This window comes from Manis pentadactyla, chromosome 4, assembly GCF_030020395.1.
Source record: "Manis pentadactyla isolate mManPen7 chromosome 4, mManPen7.hap1, whole genome shotgun sequence".
Classification (NCBI taxonomy): domain Eukaryota; kingdom Metazoa; phylum Chordata; class Mammalia; order Pholidota; family Manidae; genus Manis; species Manis pentadactyla.
In genome coordinates, this window is record NC_080022.1 from 161,341,304 (window position 1) to 161,365,784 (window position 24,481).

At 36.8% G+C, this 24,481-nt stretch overlaps 1 protein-coding gene across 6 annotated transcripts in view; it reads right to left on the minus strand.

Annotated features, from left to right (window-relative positions):
• Nucleotides 1-24,481, minus strand: part of STXBP4 (syntaxin binding protein 4) — a 195,073-nt gene that overhangs the window by 87,625 nt on the left and 82,967 nt on the right. For 4 of the 6 annotated variants that reach the window (XM_057501329.1, XM_057501328.1, XM_057501330.1 and 1 more), the window contains 2 exons: nucleotides 17,718-17,807; nucleotides 14,483-14,548 (listed from right to left, as the gene is read on the minus strand). In XM_057501329.1, coding sequence (XP_057357312.1) covers nucleotides 14,483-14,548; nucleotides 17,718-17,807 — 156 coding nt within the window. The remainder of the gene's footprint in view (nucleotides 1-14,482; nucleotides 14,549-17,717; nucleotides 17,808-24,481) is intronic. The other 2 variants (XM_036879534.2, XM_057501327.1) reach the window with 1 other exon arrangement.

A 24,481-nucleotide genomic window follows, 5' to 3' on the forward strand; every position in this document is an offset into this window, starting at 1 on the left:
GTTTACGTTTTAACCTGCCCTTAAAATACTTATTTTGTCAAGTATACTTGATATTCTAAAGCTTTAAGTCCCAAGCATTTAGAAGAAAATTTTAATTAAATGTAGGAAGAAACCACACACTGTAATTTATTCTACAAGCAAAAATTGATGTATAGATGTCTACTTCCAGTATATAAAGAAACTCTAAAAGTAAAAAGGCCTAGCATATAAACTGATGCAGATATTGAAGAAATGGAATTAAAAGAACTAAAAAGGCATATCAACCAAAGTACAAAAATATTTAATAAACTGGGGACCCCAAATTGGCCAAAAATAGAAAACTTTTAAACACTTTTTACTTGGAAATAATTTCAAATGTACAGAGTTGTAAGAATACAAGCAGGACAAAGAACATCCTCATGCCCCTCATGCCCAGATTTACCTAATTATCCAGACTCAGCCTTTTGCCAACGTGTTCATGAGTGCAAAACAAAGTATTCTTTTAAGCCAATGATATTTATAAGTTGTTAGATTTATAAGGTGGTTAGATTTTGTATATTCTCAATCTCTCTCACAAGTATACACACACATAGGCACATATATAAAACACACACACATATGTAAATATACACACATACAATGTTTTTCTTAGCCTTCTGAGGCTAAGTTGTATACATCATGGCTCTTTACTCCTAAAAACTTCAGAATTTCATAAGTATAAGGATATTCTCTTACATTACCATAGTACACTTATCAAATTTAGGAAACTGATTTAATACTTTAATCTTTCATCTGTATTCGAATTTTGTCAACTGACTCAATAATATCCTTTACAGCATTTTCCCCATTCTAGTGCTCTGTCTGGGGTATTTTATTTAGTTTTCATGTCTCTTTAGCTTATTTTAATCTGTAACAGTTTACTGCCTTTCTTCCTTTTTTTATTTAATGGTATTAACATTTTTGAAGAACACAACCCCTTCTTTCCACATCCCCCCCAATTGCACACACTGCAAATAGTTTTTACTTCTTTATATTAAGGTATCATTGATATATAATCTTATAAAGGTTTCACATGAGCAACAATGTGGTTATCAACTCTCTCCCCACAGCACACTGCAGTCACTGTCCACCAGTGTATTAAGATGGTATAGAGTCACTACTTGTCTTCTCTGTGCTATACTGTCTTCCCCATGACCCCCTTACATTATATGTGCTGATCATAGTGCCCCTTAATCCCCTTCTCCCTCCCTCCCCACTGCCCCTCCCCACTCCCTTTCCTGTGTACCTACTAGTTCCTTCTTGGAGACTAAGTCTGCTGCTGTTTTGTTCCTTCAGTTTTGCTTTATTGCTACACTCTAAAAATGAGTGAAATCATTTGGTACTTGTCTTTCTCCACCTGGTTTATTTCACTGAGCATAGTACCCTCCAGCTCCATCCATGTTGTTGTAAGTGGTAGGATTTGTTTTGTTCTTATGGCTGAATAATATTCCACTGTGTATATGGACCACATTTTCTTTGTCCATTCATCTACTGATGGACACTTAGGTTGCTTCCATTTCTTGGCTATTGTAAATAGTGCTGCAATAAACATAGGGGTGCATATGTCTTTTTGAATATGGGATCTTGTTTTCTTGAGGTAAATTCCTAGGAGTGGAATTCCTGGGTCAAATGGTATTTCTATTTTTAGTTTTTTGAGGAACCTCCATATTGCTTTCCACAATGGTTGAACTGATTTACATTCCCACTAGCAGTGTAGGAGGGTTCCCTTTTCTCCACATCCTCACCAGCATTTGTTGTTCCTTGTCTTTTTGATGTTGGCCATCCTAACTGGTGTGAGGTGATCTCTCACTGTGGTTTTAATTTGCATTTCCCTGATGATTAGTGATGTGGAGTATCTTTTCATGAGCCTGTTGGCCATCTGAATATCTTCTTTGGAGAACTGTCTGTTCAGATCCTCTGTCAATTTTTAAATCAGGTTATTTACTTTTTGGGGGTTAAAGCATGTGAATTCTTTATAGGTTTTTTATGTTAACCCCTTATCAGACATGTTGTTTATGAAAATATATTCTTCCACACTGTAGGATGCCTTTTTATTCTACTGATGGTGTCATTTGCTGTACAGAAGCTTTTTAGATTGATGTAGTCCCATTTGTTCATTTTTTACTTTGTTTCCTTTGCCCGAGATGTGTTCAGGAAAAATTGGCTCATGTTTATATTCAAGAGATTTTTGCCTATGTTTTCCTTAAGAGTTTTATGGTTTAATGACTTACATTCAAGTCTTTGATCCATTTTAAGTCTACTTTTGTGTATGGAGTTAGATAGTAATTCAGTTTCAATCTCTTGCATGTAGCTGTCCAGTTTTGTCAACACCTGTTGTTGAAGAGGCTGTCAATTCTCCATTGTATATCCATGGCTCCTTTATTGTATATTAATTGACCACATATGCTTGGGTTTATATCTAGGTTCTCTAGTCTGTTCCATTGATCTATGGGTCTGTTCTTATGCCAGTACCAAATTGTCTTCATTACTGTGGCTTTTTGTAGAGCTTGAAGTCAGGAAGCATAATCCCCACAGATTTATTCTTCTTTCTCAGGATTGCTTTGGCTCTTCAGGGTCTTCTGTGCTTCCATATGAATTTTAGAACTATTTGCTCTAGTTTGTTGAAGAATGCTGTTGGTATTTTGATAGGGATAGCACTGAATCTGTAGATTGCTTTAGGTAGGATGGCTATTTTGACAATATCAGCATCTATGGAGACGGATCATGTGATTTTTGTTCTTCTTTTTGTTGGTGTGGTGGATGATGCTCATAGATTTTTAAGTATTGTACCATCCTTGCATCCCTGGAATGAATCCCACTTGATCATGATGGATGATCTTTTTGATGTATTTTTGAATTCAGTTTGCTAAGATTTTGTTGAGAATTTTTGTGTCTATTCTCATCTGGGATATTGTTCTGTAATTTTCTTTTTTTGTGGTGTCTTTGCCTGGTTTGGTATTTAGAGTGATGGTGGCCTTATAGAATGAGTTTGGAAGCATTCCCTCCTTTTCTGCTATTGGAAAACTTTCAGGAGGATGGGTATTAGATCTTCACTAAATGTTTGATAAAATTCAGCGGTGAGGCAATCTAATCTGGTCTAGGACTTTTGTTCTTAGGTAGTTTTTGGATTACCAATTCAATTTCATTGCTGGTAATTGGTCTGTTCAGATTTTCTGTTTCTTCCTGTTCAGCCTTGGGAGTTTGTATTTTTCTAGAAAGTTGTCCATTTCTTCTAGGTTATCCAGTTTGTTAGCATATAATTTTTCATAATATTCTCTCATAATTCTTTGTGTTTCTGTGGTGTCTCTAGTGATTTTTCCTGTCTCATTTCTGTTTCTGTTTATGTGTGTAGACTTTTTTTTTCCTGATAAGTCTGACTAGGGGTTTATCTATTTTGTTTATTTTCTTGAAGAACCAACTCCTGCTTTCATTAATTCTTTCTATTGTATTATTCTTCTCGATTTTATTTCTGCTCTAATCTTCATTATGTCCCTCCTTCTACTGACTTTGGGCCTCATTTGTTCTCCTTTTTCTAGTTTCATTAATTGTCAGTTTAGACTTTTCATATAGGATTGCTGTTCTTTCTTGAGGTAGGCCTGTATTGCAATATACTTTCCTCTTAGCACAGCCTTGACTGCATCTCAGATTTTGCAGTGTTGAGATATTGTTGTCATTTGTCTCCATATATTGCTTCATCTGTTTTTATTTGGTTATTTATCCATTGATTATTTAGGAGCATGTTGTGAAGCCTCCATGTGTTTGTGTGCTTTTTCATTTTCTTTGTGTAATTTATTTCTAGGTTCATACCTTTGTGGTCTGAGAAGCTGGCTGGTATGATTGCAATCCTTTTTAATTTACTGAGGCTTTTTATTGGCCTAGTATATGATCTATTCTAGAAAATGTTCCATGTGCACTTAAGAAGAATGTGTATTCTTCTGCTTTTGGATGGAGTGTTTTGTAGATGTCTGTTAGGTCCAAATGAACTGTTCAGTGCCTTTGTCCCCTTACTTATTTTTAGTCTGGTTGATCTGTCCTTTGGAGTGAGTGATGTGTTGAAGTCTCTCAGAATGAATGCATTGCATTATATTTCCTCTTTTAATTCTGTTAGTATTTGTTTCACATATGTAGGTGCTCCTGTGTTGGGTGCATAGGTATTTATAATGGTTATATCCTCTTGTTGGATTGACCTCTTTATCATATTGTAATGTCCTTGTTTGTCTCTTGTGACTTTATTTGTTTTGAAGTCTATTTTGTCTGATACAAGTACTGCAACGCCTGCTTTTTTCCTCCCTATTAGCTGCATGAAATATCTTTTTCCATCCCTTCACTTTTAGTCTGTGTATGTCTTTGGGTTTGAAGTGAGTCTCTTGTAAGCAGCATATAGATGGGTCTTGTTTTTTTATCCATTCAATGACTCTACGTCTTTTGATTGGTGCACTCAGACCATTTATATTTAGGGTGATTACCGATAGGTATGTACTTATTGCCACTGCAGGCTTTAGATTCATGGTCACCAAAGCTTCAAGGGTAATTTCCTTAGTCTAATTTAACTCACTCAGTATGCTATTACCAACACAATCTAAAGGTTCTTTTTGCTTCTTTTTCTTACTCCTCCATTCTTTATATATTAGGTGTCATATTCTGTACTCTTCATCTATCCCTTGACTGACTTTGGGGGTAGTTGATTTGATTTTGCATCTGCTTAGTAATTAATTGTTCTATTTTCTTTGCCGTGGTTTTATTTCCTCTGGTGACAGCTATTTAGCCTTAGGAACACTTTCATGTATAGCAGTCCCTCCAAAATACACTGTAGAGATGGTTTGTGGGAGGTAAATTTTGCTTATCTGGAAATTATTTAATTCCTCCTTCAAATTTAAATGATAACCTTGCCAGATAGAGTATTCTTGGTTCAAGGCCCTTCTGTTTCATTGCATTAAATATATCATGCCACTCCCTTCTGGCCTGTAAGGTTTCTGTTGAGAAGTCTGATGATAGCCTGATGGGTTTTCCTTTGTATGTTATCTTCTTTCTCTCTCTGGCTGCTTTTAATTCTCTGTCCTTATCCTTAATCTTTGCCATTTTTTTTTTGTGACTGATATTTTAATTTTACTTTCCAATTACTCTTGCTAGCATATAACAATACAATTAATTTTTGCATGTTCACCACATATCCTATGGCTTTGTTAAATTCACTTATTAGTTCCAGTTGCATTTGCATAGGTTACTTAGAATTACATCTTCTGCCAACAAAGATAATTTTACCTCTTCCTTTCCAACTTTCTACCTTTTCTTTTTGTTGCCTTACTGAACTGACTGGGACTTCCAGTATGTGCTACACGGCGTGGTATAAGCAGACTTCCTTGCTGTATTCCTGATCGACTGTTTCACAGTTTAGAATGATTTTAGCCGTGTGTTTCTGGAAAATGTCCTTCAACAGATTGTGGAATTTTCCGTTTATTCTGAGTTCACTGAGAGTTTTTAATCATAAATACACAGTGAGTTTTGTGAAATGTTTTTTTCTGCAGAATAGATCATATAATTTTTCTTTTTTTGTTCATTAATGTGGTGAATTTCACATGTTAAACCAACCTTGCATTCCTGGGATAAACCCCTCTAGGTAATGAGGTATTGTTCTTTTTATATATTGCTGTATTCAGGGTGCTGCATTTTGCTATTTTGTGTGTCCCTATATTCATGAGGAATACTGGTTCATAACTTCCCCTTTTTTTAAAATCATGGTTATGCTGGCCCCATAAAATTATTTGAGAAGTATTTCTTTTTTCATATTCCTCTATGAAAGAGTTTGTGTCAGATTAATGCTATCTCTTCCTTAAATGTTTTCTGAAATTCACTGGTATAGCCATTTTGGGCCTAGAGTTTTCTTTGTGAGAAAACTTTCCATTACAATTTTTTTTTTTAATCAAATTTAGGGCTATTCAGGTTTTCACTTTCTTCTAGTGTCAATTTCAGTAATTTATATCTTTCAAGGAATTTATCCATTTCATCTAATTTGCTGAATTTACTGACATAACTTCTTAATTCTCCACTACTACCTATTTAATGTCTGTAACGTGTATAGTAATAGGCCTTCGTTCATTTCTGATATTGGCAATTTGGTTTCCTCTTTTTTTTCTTGATTAGTCTTCTTAGGGAGTTATCAATTTTATTCCTCTTTCTAGGAACCAACTTTTGTTTTTGTTGATTTTTCTCTATTGCTTGTATGTATTCTTTCATTTACCCTTCTCTTGTCTTTGTCATACATTTTACTGATACAAATGTTAGAAATTCCTCAATAAATTGCTATTATTTTGCTTTAAAACACTATTTTAAAGAAATTTTAAAATGAGAAAATGAATTATTTTATATTTACTACATATTTCACATTTCTGGCACTTTTCATTTCTTAATATGGATCCATATCCTCTCTGGTGGCATTTCCCTGCAGGCTAAGGACTTCCCTTTGATGACTCTTGTTCTGCAAGTCTGCAGGGAGTAAGTTCTCTAAACTTTGTAAACCCAAAAATATCTCTATTTCACATTTATTTTCGAAGGATTTTTTTTTAGTACTTTAAAGATGATGTCTCATTGTCTTCTGGTTTGCATTGTTTTGATAAGAAGTCAGCTGTATCCTTATTTCTGTTCCCCTATGTAATACATCTTCTTACTTCTGGTTGCTCCAATATTTTATTTTTATCTTTTGTTTCCAGCAATTCAATTCTGGTGTGTCTAGGTGCGGCTTTCTCTGAGTTTACTCTGCTTGGGATTCCTGAAAATTCTAGAATCTGTAAGTTGAGATTTCATTCACCAAATTGAGGACATTTCCTCAAATATTTTTCTGCCCCAACTTCTCTTCTAGAACTCCAATTACACATATGTTAGACTACTTGATATTATCTCTCACATGTCTCTGAGGCTTCATTTTAATTCAATGTTTTTTCCACTCTGTGCTTCAATTTGAATGGCTTCTATTGATCTATCTTCAAGTTTACTGATATTTTCTTCAAGTGCCCAAACAGCTGTTAGATCCATCCAATGAGTTTCTCACTTCATATACTATATTTTTTCAGTTCTAGAAATTCTATTTGGTTGTTTCTTAAATTTCCATTTCTCTTTTGAAATTCCTATCTGTTTTTACATTATGTTGGTATGGGCTGGTATCTGCTGACCTTTTCTCTTCCTTTTTGGTCACACTGTCCTGCATGTCTAATGACTTTTTTATTGTATGCTGAATAATGCAGATAATACTTTGTTTAAATAGTGTTGAGTTTTATTCTGCAGTTACCTGGCATATAATCTTGATCAAAATGAGGCTTATTTTCAAGTTTTGTTACAGTGGATTTAGTGTGGTTCTTAATCTAAGCCACAGTAACCCACTCCTAAAGTGTGGCCTTTCTGTGGCCTCAGGCAAATGCTTAAGGTGTTCGGTAAGGTCTCCTCACTCTGGCAGATTAGAACTCTACATGTTCCAGCACCGTGTGACCTCCATAATCTCTGTTCAGTTCACTACTTGCTTCCCAATGGCTGTTCTCTGCACAGCCTCAGAGTTTTGTCCTGTGTAAATACCACTTAGTAAACACAGCAAGAATCTAGGGGACCACCTTGAAGATTTCTGAAGTCCCTTCTCTGCTCAGAAGCCTCCTCTCCAATATTCTGCCCCACAAATTCCAGCTGCCCCAGCACCCCCAAGTCCTGATTCATTTCCTCTCCTCAGTTCTCTGTTGGTGTCCACGTCCCTGTACATTGTTCAAAGACACTCCCTCCTCGAGAGAACTCCAAGATGAACGTGGAGCTTGCCTCACATGCTTCCACTTGGATCACAGCCCTGCACCGAGTATTGCTCCATTCTTGAAAACAATTGCTTCATATAATTTGTCCAACATCAAAATTGTTTAGGAAAGAAGAATAAATACAATATGTATTACTGTATCGTGGCTGGCATCAGAAGTGTGATTATATTATAAAAGGTGGCTGGTGGCTGTGTAGAAGAGACTGCAAGATGAACTACCTACCCTGGCCCTGAGTGCGGTCCGGCTGGTGAAGCACGGGAAGGGCACCGGCCTCGGTGCAGCGGCGGGGATGGATCCTGCCCTGGCTGCACACCCAGCAGCCCCCACTGGAAAGGCTTGTGTGCCGGCGTGGGAACGCTGCAGCCCGCGGGGCGGTGCAGCAGGTGGCCGCCTGCTTCACCATGGCTGGGGAGGTGGCCGGACACCGGGACGCCGGCACGACCTCCAGCGGCCGGCGCCTGCCCTGCCTTGGTGCGCGCTCCCAGCCCGGGCGCGCCGGCTCGCAATCTTTGCCATTTTAATTATTATATGCCTTGCTGTTGTCTTCCTTGGGTCCCTTGTGTTGGGAGATCTGTGCACTTCCATGGCCTGATAGATTATCTCCTTCCCCAGAATGGGGAAGTTTTCAGCAATTACCTCCTCAAAGACATTTTCTACCCCTTTTTCTCTGTCTTCTTCTTCTGGTACTCTAATAGTGTGAATATTGTTCTGTTTTGTATTGGTCACACAGTTCTCTCAACATTCTTTCATTCCTAGAGATCCTTTTTTCTCTCTATGCCTCAGCTTCTTTGTATTCCTCTTCTCTAATTTCTATTCCATTTACCATCTCCTCTACTACATCTAATCTGCTTTTAAATCCCTCCATTGTAAGTTTCATTTCAGATAATGTGTTCCTTAATGATTGAACATCAGTCCTAAATTCTTCCCTGAGTTCTTGAATATATTTCTATACCTCCATGAGCATGTTTATGATTTTTATTTTGACGTCTCTTTCAGGAAGATTGATGAGTTCAGTTTCACTTGACCCTTTTTCTGGTGTTTGTGGAATTTTGGTTTGAATCAGTTCCCTTTGATGTTTCATATTTGTATGTGGCTCTGTCTAGTGCTCAGAAGCTCTGCTCTCTGGAGCAATGTTGGAGGTCACAGGGGAGCGGTGCTGGTGCCTGGCAGGAGGAAAGTTCTGTTTCCTGCTTCCCAGCTGCTGTGTCTGACTCCACTGCCAGAACCAGTAAGCTGAATGCACCGGTGTAAGCCTCTATGCTTTGCATTTGTAGCTGCTATAGGCAGGGCCTCTGTCTGTCTGGCCTGATGCCAGGGCAGGGGCTGCTGGTTGTGAGCTGGTGCTGGCCAGTAAGAAGTCACAGCAGGCTGCATATCATGGTGCGGGGCCTTGGAGCTGTGTAGCCATCCAGGGGGATGGAGTGCCTGAAGCTCCTGAAAGTTGCCAATGTGCTGAGCAGTGTGTGCCTGGACAACTTTATCCACCTTTCCTTTCTCCTGAGCAGCAAGCTCTTACCCTTTTAGTAGATCTCTTGATGTTAGGAAGCCTCTTAGACTGCCTGCCTTTCTTTTGTCCCAGAGCAGCTGGATGTGGATCCCTGTTTTCCACAAGCAGCTGGAATCCCAGTCTCTCCAAGTATTCTGCCTATCTTACCTTTCCAACCCTACTAATCTCCAGAGCACTATGCAATGTAACTTTATGCTCCCAGAGCAGATCTCCAGGGCTGTGTGTTCAGCAGTCCTAGGCTTCCACCCCCTCCCCTCTCTGTTTCTCTTCCTCCCACCCTTGAGCTGGGGTGGGGGAAAGGCTTGGGTCCTGCCAGATCACAGCTTTGGTACATTACCCTGTTCAATGAGGTATGTTCTTTTCTCCAGTTGTATGCAGTCTGGTGCAGCCTTCTTTCCTGTTGCTCTTTCAGGATTAGTTGTATTAACTATATTTTCATATAATATGTGGTTTTTTGAGGAGGCCTCTGCTCTCCTCTCATGCTGCCATCTTTAATCTCCAGAACGTCTATAAACTCTTTTTTAAAAATAAAACTACCTCGTATTTTGGGTTTGCCTGATGCTTCCTTATGTCTAGACTCAGGATACACATTCTCAGTCAGAATACGACATAGCTAATGCTGTGTCCTTGGCAAGTACCATGTTTGGAGTCACACAATGTCCTTGTGTTCTTCATAAATGATATCAATTTTTAGCACTCACAAGGTGGTATCTGATTTCACCATTGTATGATTATTTTCCCTAGCAATTATTTAGTAGTTTATAGAGACTATTTTAAAACTATATAAACATGTAAATATTTTGCTCTTCAAAGAAATTTCCCCCTGGATTTAGCATCTGATGATTCTAACCTGATCCAGTCTATAAGAAAACAGACACAAAATGCTTACTTCCCAAACCTGGCAGCTTCTCCACAGTTAGCAGTCATCACTCAACAGTCTAATATGTGAGAGTCCTCCTTTCTCCCTATTAATTAATTAATCTATTTGCTCATGTTATGAATTAATGAATTGCTATTTTTTAATGGTTTATAATTCACTACTGTATTTAATTATTGTGGTGCTAATGTTCTTCTAGATTTGGCCATTGTGAGCCCCTCCAAGATTGTTCCTTGTGACATGCCCCTATTATTTTGAGTACTTCCTTATTTTCTGGCAAGTTGAGATGTTCCAAGTTTATCTTTTATTACTCCCCTGCATCCCTGAAATCAGTCATTTCTCTAAGGACTTGGGTTCCTTAGAGTGGTGTGGAATGGTATCTGGGCACTTAGATATGCTACATGCTCATTGCTGTTAGGGTGCATGTTTTTCAGCTCTTTCAGGTGACAGAGCTAGGGAACACACACACACACACACACATATATATACATTTGCATATACACATATATATTTTAGAAATCATACATTCACAATGATACTTCCAAGTCTATCCCATAGGACTTCTTGACTTTATTCTGTCTTGTATGTCTATGTTTTTTCACTGAGATTCTGGCACTCAACAATAAGCAATACATTTGCTAAAACTATATGTAAAATGACATATATAATACATCTAAAATTCAGTTGCTATACCCATACCACTAAAACAAAAAAATATGCTAAAAAGAGTTTAGGATTTGTTTGTAACTGTTTTCCAAATCAACCCCATCCTGTCAAACATTGTACATAAATACTGCATTCTTAAGTTTCTTGAATGGTTATTATTTTCCTTTATGTGTATATGATACTCATTTGAAATACAAACGGATTCATGTTTCAATTTGCTTGTAGTTTTAAGTTCATTTTCCCTTCCTTATCTTTATTGATTTCTTTACATATTTTTGAATGTGTAGAATATTAACATGCACCCAAAAGTAAAAATTATGGAAGAAAGTATTCTCAGAGAGGTGTCACTCCCTCTTGCATTTTATTTGCACTCTGTCTACAAGCTGTAGAAAATTAATTTCACTGCTGGGTAGTTTATCCTCCCTTTGGTTTCTTTTGTATAAATAAAGATATTATTTAAAATTTTTTAATAAAAGACAGCACTGTACTTTCCTTTTTTAAAATTTGATAATATTTCCTGGAAATCACTCCAGATTATTTAAGGGAGACCTTCCTTATACTTCCCTGCTGTAGCACAACACTTCTTGTACGGATGGACCATAGTTTCTTCAATCAATGCCTCTGCATAGAGATTAAGGTGGTTTGCAATATTTTCTAATTATAAATAAGACAATAATGGATACCATACATATGTATTTTAATATTATTAGAGCCATATCTAAATTCCCAGATGTGAGACTGCCAGGTTGAAAAGCAAATGATACATAGATTTGTTAGTATTGCCAAATTCTCCTTCACAGTAGTATTCCAATTTGCATTCACACCAGTAATGTTTGAGAATGCCTGTGCCTCAGCAACAGCCTACTGTTAAGCTTTTGAATTTTTGCTAATCTGATGGGTGAAAGATGGTATTGGCATAGTTTAAAGAAAAAAAAGTTTGTTGAGGCAGAATTTACATATAGTAAAATTTAATAATTTTACACACAAACTTTGATAACTTTCCTTATCCAAGGTCATAAAAGTTTCTTCAAGAATGTAATCGTTTTACTTCTTTGTTTAGATCCATTATCCACTCAGAGTTAGATCGAGTATGATATGAGGTGGAGGTTGAGATTCATTTTTTTCTTACACAAATATTCCCATGTTCTAGCACTTATTTTTTTGTGTGTGTTCCTTTTGCTTTCTAAAAAAAATTCTTTTGGTACTTAGGAAGGCTTGTATTTTCATTCTGTAGGTTAGCTTTTTATTACTATTTTTGGCAGTTCCTGAAACCCCCTCTATTTTTACCTTCTCTTTAACTATGTCAGTTTTAAATGATATTCATTAACTACTATACTTTACTTACACAACAGGATGATCATATTCTATTCCCCACTTTTTAAAAATACTTTATCCTCTTATTTTAAAAGTAAATTGCATCTTTTGATTTTTATCAGACATGTAGTATTTATATATATACATATATATAATTTTTTTACCTGTGAACTCATTCTCATTTTAGTCTCAGCTATAAAGAAAACATATGAAATGCTTATTCTTTGGAAACTCTTGATAAAATTATTCCAGAAATTTTTTTAGCTGGATGACACTCATCCTCTCCTAGATTCCTCAATAATACTACATGTGTATATTATTTTCTTAATACTGGCACATTCCAAACTGTTTTTCTGTGGCCTTGATATCTGAAACTCAGCGTGGCCATATACAATATTTTTGGTTTACATTTCTTTTAGCTTCTTGAAATGTTGTTTCACTATTGCCTTAGTTTGCATGTTGTGTTAAGAAGGCTGATGCTCGTCCACTTTTACTGCCTTTGTGTATTATTTGATCTTTCCACTTGAAGGCACTGTGCATTTTTTTCCTCAATCTTTAAAGTCTAATAGCTTTAGTGTTGGATATGTCCTAGAGCTAATCATTTCAGGTCAAATTTCCTTATTCCCAATAACACATTCATATCTTCTTTTATTTCTGGAAAGTTTTCTTGGATTACAAATTCTAAATATAAACAGCAATAGCTGTTTGGTTTTACTTCTTCAAGAAACTCTGTTGCTTCTTTATTTCACTCATTTTCTTGGTTATTTTTCTGGTCTTCAATGCCTTTTCATTTGGCTATATTCTTTCTTGGGCAACTTGTAATTTAGTTTTCATTTCTCATATGAGTTTGTCTTTTCCTTCTATTTCTTTCCGGAATTTTATCCACTCTCATTGTACTTCTTCTTATTGTTTATCAATTTCTATTCTTAATTGCTTTTTATTTCTTATTTGAAGCATTTTTTCTTAGCACCAATTTGAGACTACTGAATTGAGTTTGAACTATTGTGTTAACAGTTTTCTTCAGCTTTGTGGGTGGACTGTTTTGGAGAATCTTCAGCAGAGGATACTTTAATTCATAGTACCTGACTTTTACAGTTGTTTTGTAACAATGGAACAGATGTTTATCCCATTCTTTTTTCTTTTATAGGAAGCCTCCTTAGCTCAACGGCGCCCTCTTCTGTGCAGTTTCTTTAATGAATCATATTGTTGATGGTCTTGTGGGTAGATGGAGAGGTCTCTTAGGTCTTACTCATCTCTAATTTCTGCAGGATCCTTAATTTTCCCCTTGTACTTTCTTCTTTCCCTTCATTGTCTGGTTTCCAAGGGCACCACTCCATCTCTATTTACTTGATGCTTCCCCAGAAAAAATAATTCTCCAAGGCTGACCCTTCTGGTTGCACACCCTTTGTCAAGTCCTAGAACCACCAAATCCTGACCTATATTCAATATTTTGACATCAACTGTTGCATTTTTTTCTTTCCGGAGGTGACTTTATTTGTAGTTCATTTAATTGTTTTGTTTTTCCCTATTCTTTTTCAGAGTCATTTAAGGCTTACCTCTTCTGCTTTTTGTATCCCACGTTTCAGCAGCAGACAAGCTGCAGGAATTTGATGGAATTCTTTATGCTATTTATATGTACTTTGAAGGTTATGGTGTTTTCTGCCACATATTGAAGGTGTGGGTCTCCTGTATGGTTTTACTTGCTCTCTTTGTCAATTTTATGTTTTCTGGGGGAATAATGTTGGGGAGAAACATTGAAACATTGAAAATCAGGTGACTGCACTGAGTTCTACCAATGTTCTCTTCATTTCCTACTCTTACTAATATTTGTTTGTTATTTCTATATCTATTTCATGATAATTCCATTGCATTTGTTTTGCTGTAAGTAACCTAAAATTCTTTGAAGAATAATGCAGAGTGAAAAAAATGTTTACTTTTCATTATAAAATAAAAGTAAAAAATGTTCTGTCTTGAACTCTTGCTTCATTGTTTTTTTTTTTTTAACAGAATGAGGTATAACAGAATAAAAGTAAAGGGAAAAAGAAAAGAAAAAGGAAAAAGAATGAAAGGCAATGAAATTGATCATTTCAGTCTGTAGTCATCTGTTTTGAAAGCGATTTCTTTGAGCACTAGTAGCAGGACTTCAGCACAGGTCCTGCCTCTGAAAGTGACTGCTTTTAAGATCTATGTTATTTTATACTATATTAATCACATCTGTAAGCACTGGGATATTACACAACATCACTGCTTTAGAATTATACCTGACATGTTTACGCACATACACAAAACACATGTATACAATACATCACTTACTTGTTTCACATTCTGGAGTTCTTCTGTCAATTGTTTCCTTTGCCTTTCTGATTCAAGTAATTTTTCCTATATTTAAAAACCACTATATTAATAACTTGTTATAAAGGTATCAATGAGTGTCACTTTTAGGGCTTTATTTCAAAGTTTATAATTCCCCAAGTGTCTAATTGCTATAATCTGAAAATGTAGTTCCTAGTCATTGTTCTGGCTTTATAGATACCATTTAAAAGTAATTAGTTATTTGCAGTATAACTGTGACTTAACTGTACTTTGTTACTTTAAATAGCCATTTGTAAAATCTCAAAATCTGAGGACCAAAATAAGTTAGTTGGGGTCTAAATGTGTAAACATTAACTATGTTTTAAGCAACAGCTACCATTACCAAATAGCATCATTATTTTAGCTTAGAAGGTCTGTTCCTCTACTGAAGAGGACATATGAAACAAGGTTGGCTATTATTTTCCTTATTTAGTTAATTCTTGGAAGATTATCCACAAAATGAAAATGTAACTGGTATAACTAAAATATGGAGTAATAGTTATTAAGGCAGAATAATATTTCACATGCATATCAATTATCTTTGAACTTAAAATTAAGCATATATCCTGAAAAGTTCAATTTCGTTAACTATATCATTAAAAAATCCACATTTTATCGATCAAATTAGAAATACTAGGAGTAATTTAAGAACTATTATACTATAAACTGGAGCAGAGGAATTGCTTGAAGATTAAACTGAGTGGTAAATATTCATGGCAACATTGCAATGTTTATAAGAGGCAATCTGCTTTCTGGGATATTTCAACTCATTTTTGTCTGAGAAATGAAATGAAGGTATATGAAGATGAATATAACATAGCAGAGTCTAATGAATCTGCCACAGACCAGGTGCCAAGAAATTGCTGGCTTCCACACTTTTATGGTCTGGTAAGTTACCTTCACTCTCTGTGTCCTAGTTTTTGCATCTGTAAACGGAAGAAGATATTTCTATTTTCATTCAGCTTTGCAAAGCAGTGGCAACTTCAACTCTGCAGAATGGCTTTAACTTAAGTAAAGCTCACAGCACTCTTAAAAATCATTCTTGCAAAATAAAAATTAGTCATTGCAATCAAATTATCTTGGTTTCATTTTTATCTGTACCTCAAATCAGACATGAACAATAGAGATATAGCAGGATAATGGGAAGCAATGAGAGAACATCTACACTTTCTATGAACTTCACTTAACAACCTTATTTTTGTGTGTGTGTATATACAAGTAAAAAATCTGAAAGTACAAACATTATCTCAAATGAAATATTTATTGCTTTATACATTCCTTTGTATAGCTAAACAACTGGTTCTCAGCATTAGATAGTTTCACAGGTAAAGGAAATTATATGTTGTATCTTGGATTTCTGGTTTTGTCACATTAGGACATGCTCAGTTACATTTCATAAACTTTAAATGTGAATGCTGACTTACTGACTAGCTCCTCAGAGAAGCCTTACTAAATTTTACATGAATACAGTTTTAAATTAAAATTCTAGCAATTAACAGATATTCAAATAAAAAACTGAATTTATCATTGTATTTAATAATGATAAATATTAAGGAAATGACAAAGATCTGAAAGCCTCTGAAAATTCTGAAGAACCAAAGATTTAACCATTTATGAAGAGATGAATTTTATAAAATTGCTCTTACTAAGATAACCAATATTGGGGATGTTTTCTCAGAGAATAGGAAGAAACTACTGTCAACTTATCTTTAAAATTAAATTTTATTTCTCTTCTTAACTCTTAATTGTTATACTAAGAAATGTGTAAAGGTAACGGTTTCAAAGTTGTAAAAGGAGGTATATAAAATATTCCTTTAGCGATGGAATACTCACATATATTTAGAAAGAACATGAGTTGGTAAGACCTTTTGAAAGGGAATTTGGTAACATACATAAAATTTATGTGTTCCTACCTTTTGATAAAGCAATTCCACTTTCAGGAATTTATTCAATTTGTACTTTTATAATTGTAGAGTTGTCCAAAGATGTACCTACAAAGTTATTTATGATGGGATTATTTTTAATAACAAAAAATTGGAAATAGCCTAAATATTCATCAATACAGAACTGGCTAAGTAACCTACACTAAGAAAAATTTGGTAGATCTGTACATATTAACCTGGAAAGTAGCCCAGGGTAAATGCTAAGAAAAACAAAAAAAGAGGACAAGTTGTAAAAAAGGTTACAATGTATGAAGCAATTATGTAAAAGTTAAAATACAACTTTTTAAAAAAATATATGGCTATACAGAGAAAGTCTCTGAAAAGATAAATAAGATATGTTTAACAATGATTTCCTCTAGAGGTTGGAATTTAAAAGCTAAGGTAAGAAATTTTTTTTTTTGGTGTAAATACTTTGCTCTAATAAAAATTAAATTAATATTTAATTATTTCTCTTTATGAATTTTACTTATTTGAGAAGATAATTAAAGGTACTTTAAAATACATTCTTATGGTGTATTAATAGTAAATCAAGTGGTCATATTGCTTATCTTGAAGATTTGGAAAATATAATGGGGCTCTGTAAAAATCAGGGTAATTTAAATTTAATATTTTACTAAAAACAGAATGAAAATTGATAAAGAGAATTAAAATCTTAAAGTATATTTGGGACATACTGTGTTTTTTCTTCCTTAAATCATCTTGTCTTAATTCCAAATTATGTTAATAAAACAAGAAGTCCAAAGAATGCTGATGAACATGGGAGAAATGTATTTCCCAATGAACATTGGAGGATCCTAAGTTGCCATGGATTTCTTTATGGGCTCCTCATCCAGTCTCTGTTGGATCCTCATCCTTGCCAGCAGTGTGAGGAAAAAACAGTGGTGAGAAGTAGCCAGATGAGAAGGTACGAGCAAAAACTGCTGTTTATACTGCCTACATGGATATTGTGAAACAAAAAGAGTAAGTATGTGAGCTAAATAATGAACTCTCTAAAGGCCTACTGAAGAAACAAATATGGTATCAGTATTATATCAACAGTAACATCAAATATTTGATATTTACTTGTTCAACAGGCCTGTAGAGAACTGATATTTACTTCTAATATTTGATGTTTATTTCTAATAATAGACACCAATATCATATCAGTATTAACATTAAATATTTGACATTTATTTCTTAAAAATATAATAGATCATTTTCTTTGTTTTATTATTTTCTAAACAAAATGTGAGGAAGCTAAATTGGAGATTTACCTTAAGTGTATTCACTTCTTCCAAGGCATCATGTCTTTCACGCTTAAGTTTTTCCTTTTCATCTGCTTCTAAGGAATCACAGGGAAGATGCTGTCAACATTAAAACATAAGAGAAAAGTTATGCATTAGATGCTAATTATAAGAACTAACGTAAAAGGCCTTTTTGATGAGTTTTCAGGTTTTGCATTCCAATAACAAAATTCAGTTTCTTACTTTGGAGTCATTTTATTTGATAAAAGAAAGTATTAAAGTAATCTGGGGTAACTTCATTTATTTACATTCTTGTTGCTTATAATGGAATTTAAGAGGTTATAAGATATACAGACTCTCTTGTCATCTTTATGATTATTTTAATAATGATTATTTTAATAATAAAAAACTTTGGTTTTTTTGTTTAAAAAACAAAGACTGTGTTTATAAAGTCAAAAAGATTTTATAAGTTTCCAATTTAAACTATTCCCCAAAGACATCCACTCCAAGTACATGGTAGCTACTAAGGCTGACAAGAGGCAGGACATTATTAACTGAGATAGTTTATGTGAACCCAGTAAAGTATATTAATCAATTATGTGTCTTGTTTTAATCAAATGAAGTGTAATGTAACAGTCAAACAGCTTGAAGATTCCTGCACAGAAACTGTGGATTTAAGATATTAATAATTCATACATAGGTAATGACAAAATATAGCACACAGACAATTTCTTTCCTAGTATGATCTCTGACAGTTAATACAAAATGAAAAACAATGAAAATCTAATCAGAGATAAAAATCCAAGTTGAATTATAGTCATCTACAGGGAAATTATGACAGAACTAAAAAAAAAACAATAGAAAATATAATTTAAAGGATTAAGTGGAGAAAGTGATAACTATGTAAGACGGGCTTAAAGCAGGGCCCTTTGGATAGGAGAGGTGAATGCAGTAAAAAACAATAAAAATAATATGAATAGCTTATTAGGAATTTACTATGTGCAGACACATTTAGAAGGACTACCTTTATTCCATTTATATTCTTACTATAACCTTGTCTCCATATTACAAAAGATGAAACAGGCTCAAAAGGTTACTAACTTGCCTAAGGTTTTGTAGTTTATAAATGGCTATGTCAATATTCCCATGAAGGTCTGATATTAGTCTGTGATTTTTACTAACCGCCCAAGAAAAATCATGGTGGAATGGATATGGTAAACTCAGATTTGCTTTGTAAATCCTAAAATAACATAAGTAGGAGTCATTCCTCAAGTTTTAAGAGAAATATCTTCCTTAAACACTACTGGCTCCTTTTGGCCTGACAGTTTCTCCTGGGTATCTAGAACCACTGTCCATAATTTACATGATCTCATATTTCATTTTTTTAAAAGTACTGTTAATATACAATCTTATGTTCATTTCAAATATACGCCACAGTGCACATTTGTGCTTACATTGTGTTTGTGAATTATTGTGTCCCTTTATCCCCTTCCCCTTCCCCACCAAACCTACCCTAACCTCCACTCTTGGTAACCACTAGTCACTTTTCAGTCTCTATGAGTCTACTACTGGTTTGTTCCTTCTGTTTTGTACTATTTTTATATTCCACAAATAAGTGAAATCAGATGGTATTTGTCTTTCTCTACTAGGTTTATTTCACTGAGTATAATACTCTCAAATCCATCCATGATATTGCAAATGGCAGGATTTTTCTTTTTATGGCTGAATAATATTCCATTGTGTGTATGCACTACATTTTCCTTACCCATTCATCTATTGATGGACACTTAAGTTGCTTCCATATCTTGGCTATTGAAAATAATGCAGCGATAAACATAGTGGTGCATGTATCTTTTCGAACCAGGGATTTTGTTTTCTTCCAGTAAATTCCTAAGAGTGGAATTACTAGGTCAAATAGTATTTCTATTTTTATTTTCTTGAGGAACCTACATACTGCTCTCCATGGTGGTTGCCCCAATTTGAATTCCCACCAACAGTGTAGGAAAGTTCCTACTTCTCCACATATTCACCATTATTTGAGGTTTCTTGTCTTCTGGGTAGTGGCCATTCTAACTGGTGTGAGGTGATATCTCATTGTGCTTTTAATTTTCATTTTCCTGGTGATTAGTGATGAGGAGCATCTTTTCATGTGCTTGCTGGCCATCTGTATTTCTTTGCAGAAGTGCCTGTTCAGGTCCGCCGCCCATTTTTTAATCAGGTTATTTGTTTTTTGGGTGTTGAGGCATGAGTTCTTTATTTTGGATGTTAACCTCTTATCAGATGAGTCATTTATGAATATATTCCCCCAGAGTGTAGGATACCTTTTTGTTCTGTTGGTGTCTTTTGCTGAACAGCAGCTTTTCAGTTTGATGTAGTCCCACTTGTTTATTTTATTAGTTTGTTTCCCTTGCCTGAGGAGATGTGTCCAGGAAAAAAATTGCTCATGCTTATATTCAAGAGATTTTTGCCTATGTATTCTACTATGAGTTTTATGGTTTCATGACTTACATTCAGGTCTTTGATCCATTTCAAGTTTACTTCTGTGTATGGAGTTAGACAGTGATCCAGTTTCAATCTCTTACATGTGGCTGTCCAGTTTTGGCACCACCAGCTGTTGAAGAAGCTGTCATTTCCCCATTGCATATTCATGGCTCCTTCATCGTATATTGATTGACCATATATGCATGGGTTTATATTAGGCTCTCTATTTTGTTCCATTTATCTGTGCGTCTGTTCTTGTGCCAGTACCAAATTGTTTTGATTACTGTACCTTTGTAGTAGAGCTTGAAGTCAGGTAGCATAATCCCCCCAGCTTTGTTTTTCTTTCTCAGGATTGCTTTGGCTATTTGGGGTCCTTTTTGCTTCCAAATGAAATATTTGTTCTAGTTCATTGAAAAATGCTGTTGGTATTTTGATAGGGATTGCATTGAATCTGTAAATAACTTTGGGCTGCTTTCAGCCCTGTCTTTACCCTTGATCTTTGCCATTTTAATTATTGTATGTTTTGGTGTTGTCTTCCTGGGCTCCTTTTATTAAGGGATTTGGGACTTCCATGACCTGAATGTCTATTTCCTTCCCTAGATTAGGGAAGTTTTCAACAATTATTTCCTTAAAGAGACTTTCTATCCCTTTGTCTTTCCCTTCTCCTTCTGGTACCCCTATTATGTGAATATTGTTTCATCTGGATTGGTCATATAGCTCTCATTCTTTCATTCCTAGAGATCCTTTTTTTTCTCTGTTTCTCAGCTTCTTTATTTTCTAATTCTCTAATTTCTATTCATTTCAGTCTCCTCTACCTGAATTAATCTGCTCTTAATCCCCTCTATTATATGTTTCATTTCAGAGACTATATTTTTCAGCTCTGAGTGGCTCTTTTTCAGCTTTTCTCTTTGTTGAAGCCCTCCCTGAGATCGTGAACTTTTCTGTAAATCCATGAGCATGTTTATGACTTTTATTTTGAAATCCTTATCAAGAAGATTGGTGATTGCCATCTCATTTAGCCCTCTTTCTGGAGTTCTATCTTGTAGTTTTGTTTGGATCATATTCCTCTGCCTACTCACTTTGTCAGGGTTTCTGTGTTTCTTCCTTTGTACTAGATGGCTCTGCTATGCTTCCTGGCTTACAGAGTAATAGATTTATGAAGAAGGTGTCCTATGGTGCTCAGGAGCTCTAAATTCTTTACCTTCTAGTGCCAGGTTCTATTTTTCAGGTGCCCCACCTGTTGGCATGCAGTGAGCAGGGCATCTTTCTGTCTATGCTGGCAGTTTGCTTCAGCTGCTGCCTTTGTGATCAGCTTAGGAGTCTCTGTTGGGCTCACTCTTGGTGGGGCCACAGCAATGGTGGGGCTGCAGGGATAGTGGCGTGGGTGGGCTAATATGCGGCTCTACCTGGGCCAGACACATAGCACTTGGTTTGGACAATCATATGGAGGAAGGAGCTCTTAGGGCATGCTCCTGTAGTCACCTCCCATGTTGGCCTGAAATGGAGCCAAGGAAGCTGAGAGACTCTTCCTCTGCCTGTTGCTGACACTGCTGCTGGGCCTAGTTAGTTGGCTCCTGGCAATGGGCACAGGGAAGACCTTGGGGCTGCGTTGCCAGCAAGGGGGATGGAGCATCTGGGACTCCTGAGAGTTCCCAATCTCTTAGGCCAAGGAAGGGCTGAAGAGGTAAGTCACCTTCCCTTTCTTCTGAGCAAAGAGTTCCATCCAACCCTCACCCTCTGGTACCCCTCCCACTGCTGCTGCCTCTGCTTTGGGTCTCAGGACTGGCAGAGCATGCCTACCCACCACACTGGCTGGAGTCTCAGCCTCCCAGAGTGTTCCACCTGTAGCTGGTGACCAATCCTGCTAATTACCCCAGTGTCATGTGGGCTGTGCTCCTGGAACAGACCTCCAGGGCCAAGTGTGCAGAGGTCCGGGGCTCCACTCCCTCCCTGCTCTGTTTCTCTTTCTCCCTCTGGTAGGCTGGGGTGGGAGGAGGGCTTGGGTCCTGCTCCATCTTGGCTCTGCCACTTTATCCTTTTCTGTGTGGTCTTGTCTTCTTTCTCAGGTGTATGTGGGATGTTCTGCAGTTGTATTTGGTGTATTTTCCTCTTCTTTGTGTTTTTTGGAGGTTTCTGCCTTGCCTTCCTACTCTGCCACCTTTTTCCAGAACTCATGCTCTTTATCTGTCTCTGTTATTCTACTCATTTGTAGGTATTCAACACACACCAATAGAATTCATTCTTATGCTGTTTTAGACTAGTTTTTAAAAATACATTTTCAAATGTAACTATAATTCCCAAAGTGTGTTCCAAAGATGTTAACTAGTTTGTGCACAAGTAAAATTGGGTGATGGTGATTGTAGTAGTAGTCCTTGTGGTCAGGTAAGTTTGAGAATTATATGATTTTGAAAAAAGTAACTTTCTTTCCTAAAGGGCTTCCAACAGCCTTGATGTGTGAATTAGCATTCTGAACACCCCAAAAGGAAACATAATAACTTGTTGCAGTTCCTCAATTATTTGACCATACTATACCTCCTCACAACTGTTGCCTTTATTTATTTTGTTGCATCTCATGGGACTAAGGTCTGCAAAGCACTTTCTGGGAAGTACTGCTACTCATCATTCATCTTGTTATCCTAACAAGTGAAATAAACAATTCAAATTTAAATGATCATCTAGATAAAGAGCTCTAATAATTTACTTTGAGAAAATATGGGTTGGGATTTTAGGGATGTGATCATAAACTTTTGAGCTTAAAACATGGAGTAAATCAGGCTGGGCGGAAGATGGCGGCGTGAGTAGAGCAGCGGAAATCTCCTCCCAAAACCACATATATCTATGAAAATATAACAAAGACAACCCTTCCTAGAATAAGGACCAGAGGACACAGGACAATATCCAGACCACATCCACACCTGAGAGAACCCAGCGCCTCGCGAAGGGGGTAAGATACAAGCCCCGGCCCGGTGGGAGCCGAGTGCCCATCCCCCCAGCTCCCGGCGGGAGAAGAATAGGCAGAGCGGGAGGGAGACGGAGCCCAGGACTGCCGAACACCCAGCCCCAGCCATCTGGGCCAGAGTGCAGGGCCCTGGATGCTAGGGAAACAGGGCAGCAAGAACAGTGAGCGGGCTCCGGTGGCCTGGCGCCGGAGGACACCAGAAAAGCGTGCAACCATTTTTTTTTTTGCTGTTTTGTTCTGGCGAGCGCTTTTTGGAAGTCTTAAAGGGATAGGGCCCCCAATACTAGGGAAACAGGGCAGCAAGACCGGTGAGCCGATGCCTGAGGCTGGCACCAGAGAATAAAGAAAAACGAGCGGCCACTTTTTTTTTGTGTGTGTGTGTGTGTGGTCGTTGTTTTGTTTTGGCGGGTGCTTTTTGGAAGTCTTAAAGGGGCAGGGCGGGACACTTAATCCAGAGGTAGGGAATCCGGGGATCTCTGGGCACCCTAACCCCTGGGCTGCAGGGAGCAGGGAGGCCCTTACGGAGATAAATAGCTTCCAGGCCGCTCCCCCTCCAACGCGACTCCACCACTTTGGAGCAGAGGCCCGAACCAGGCCACACCCACAGCAACAGCGGAGATAAACTACATAGCAGCCCGGCAGGAAGCAGAAGCCCTGTCTGCGTGCAGCTGCCCAGCACAAACCAATAGAGGTCGCTGTTCTCCCAGGAGAGGAAGGCCACAAACCAACAATAAGGGAAGTTCTTCCAGCCGTCACTCGTCCCAGCTCTGCAAACTATTCCTATCACCATGAAAAGGCAAAGCTACAGACAGACAAAGATCACAGAGACAACACCAGAGAAGGAGACAGACCTAACCAGTCTTCCTGACAAAGAATTCAAAATAAGAATCATAAACATGCTGACAGAGATGCAGAGAAATACGCAAGAGAAATGGGATGAAGTCCGGAGGGAGATCACAGATGCCAGAAAGGAGATCGCAGAAATGAAACAAACTCTGGAAGGGTTTATAAGCAGAATGGATAGGATGCAAGAGGCCATTGATGGAATTGAAACCAGAGAACAGGAACACATAGAAGCTGACATAGAGAGAGATAAAAGGATCTCCAGGAATGAAACAATGTTAAGAGAACTGTGTGACCAATCCAAAAGGAACAATATCCGTATTATAGGGGTTCCAGAAGAAGAAGAGAGAGGAAAAGAGATAGAAAGTATCTTAGAAGAAATACTTGCTGAAAAATTCCCCAAACTGGGGGAGGAAATAATCGAACAGACCACAGAAATACACAGAACCCCCAACAGAAAGGATCCAAGGAGGACAACACCAAGACACATAATAATTAAAATGGCAAAGAT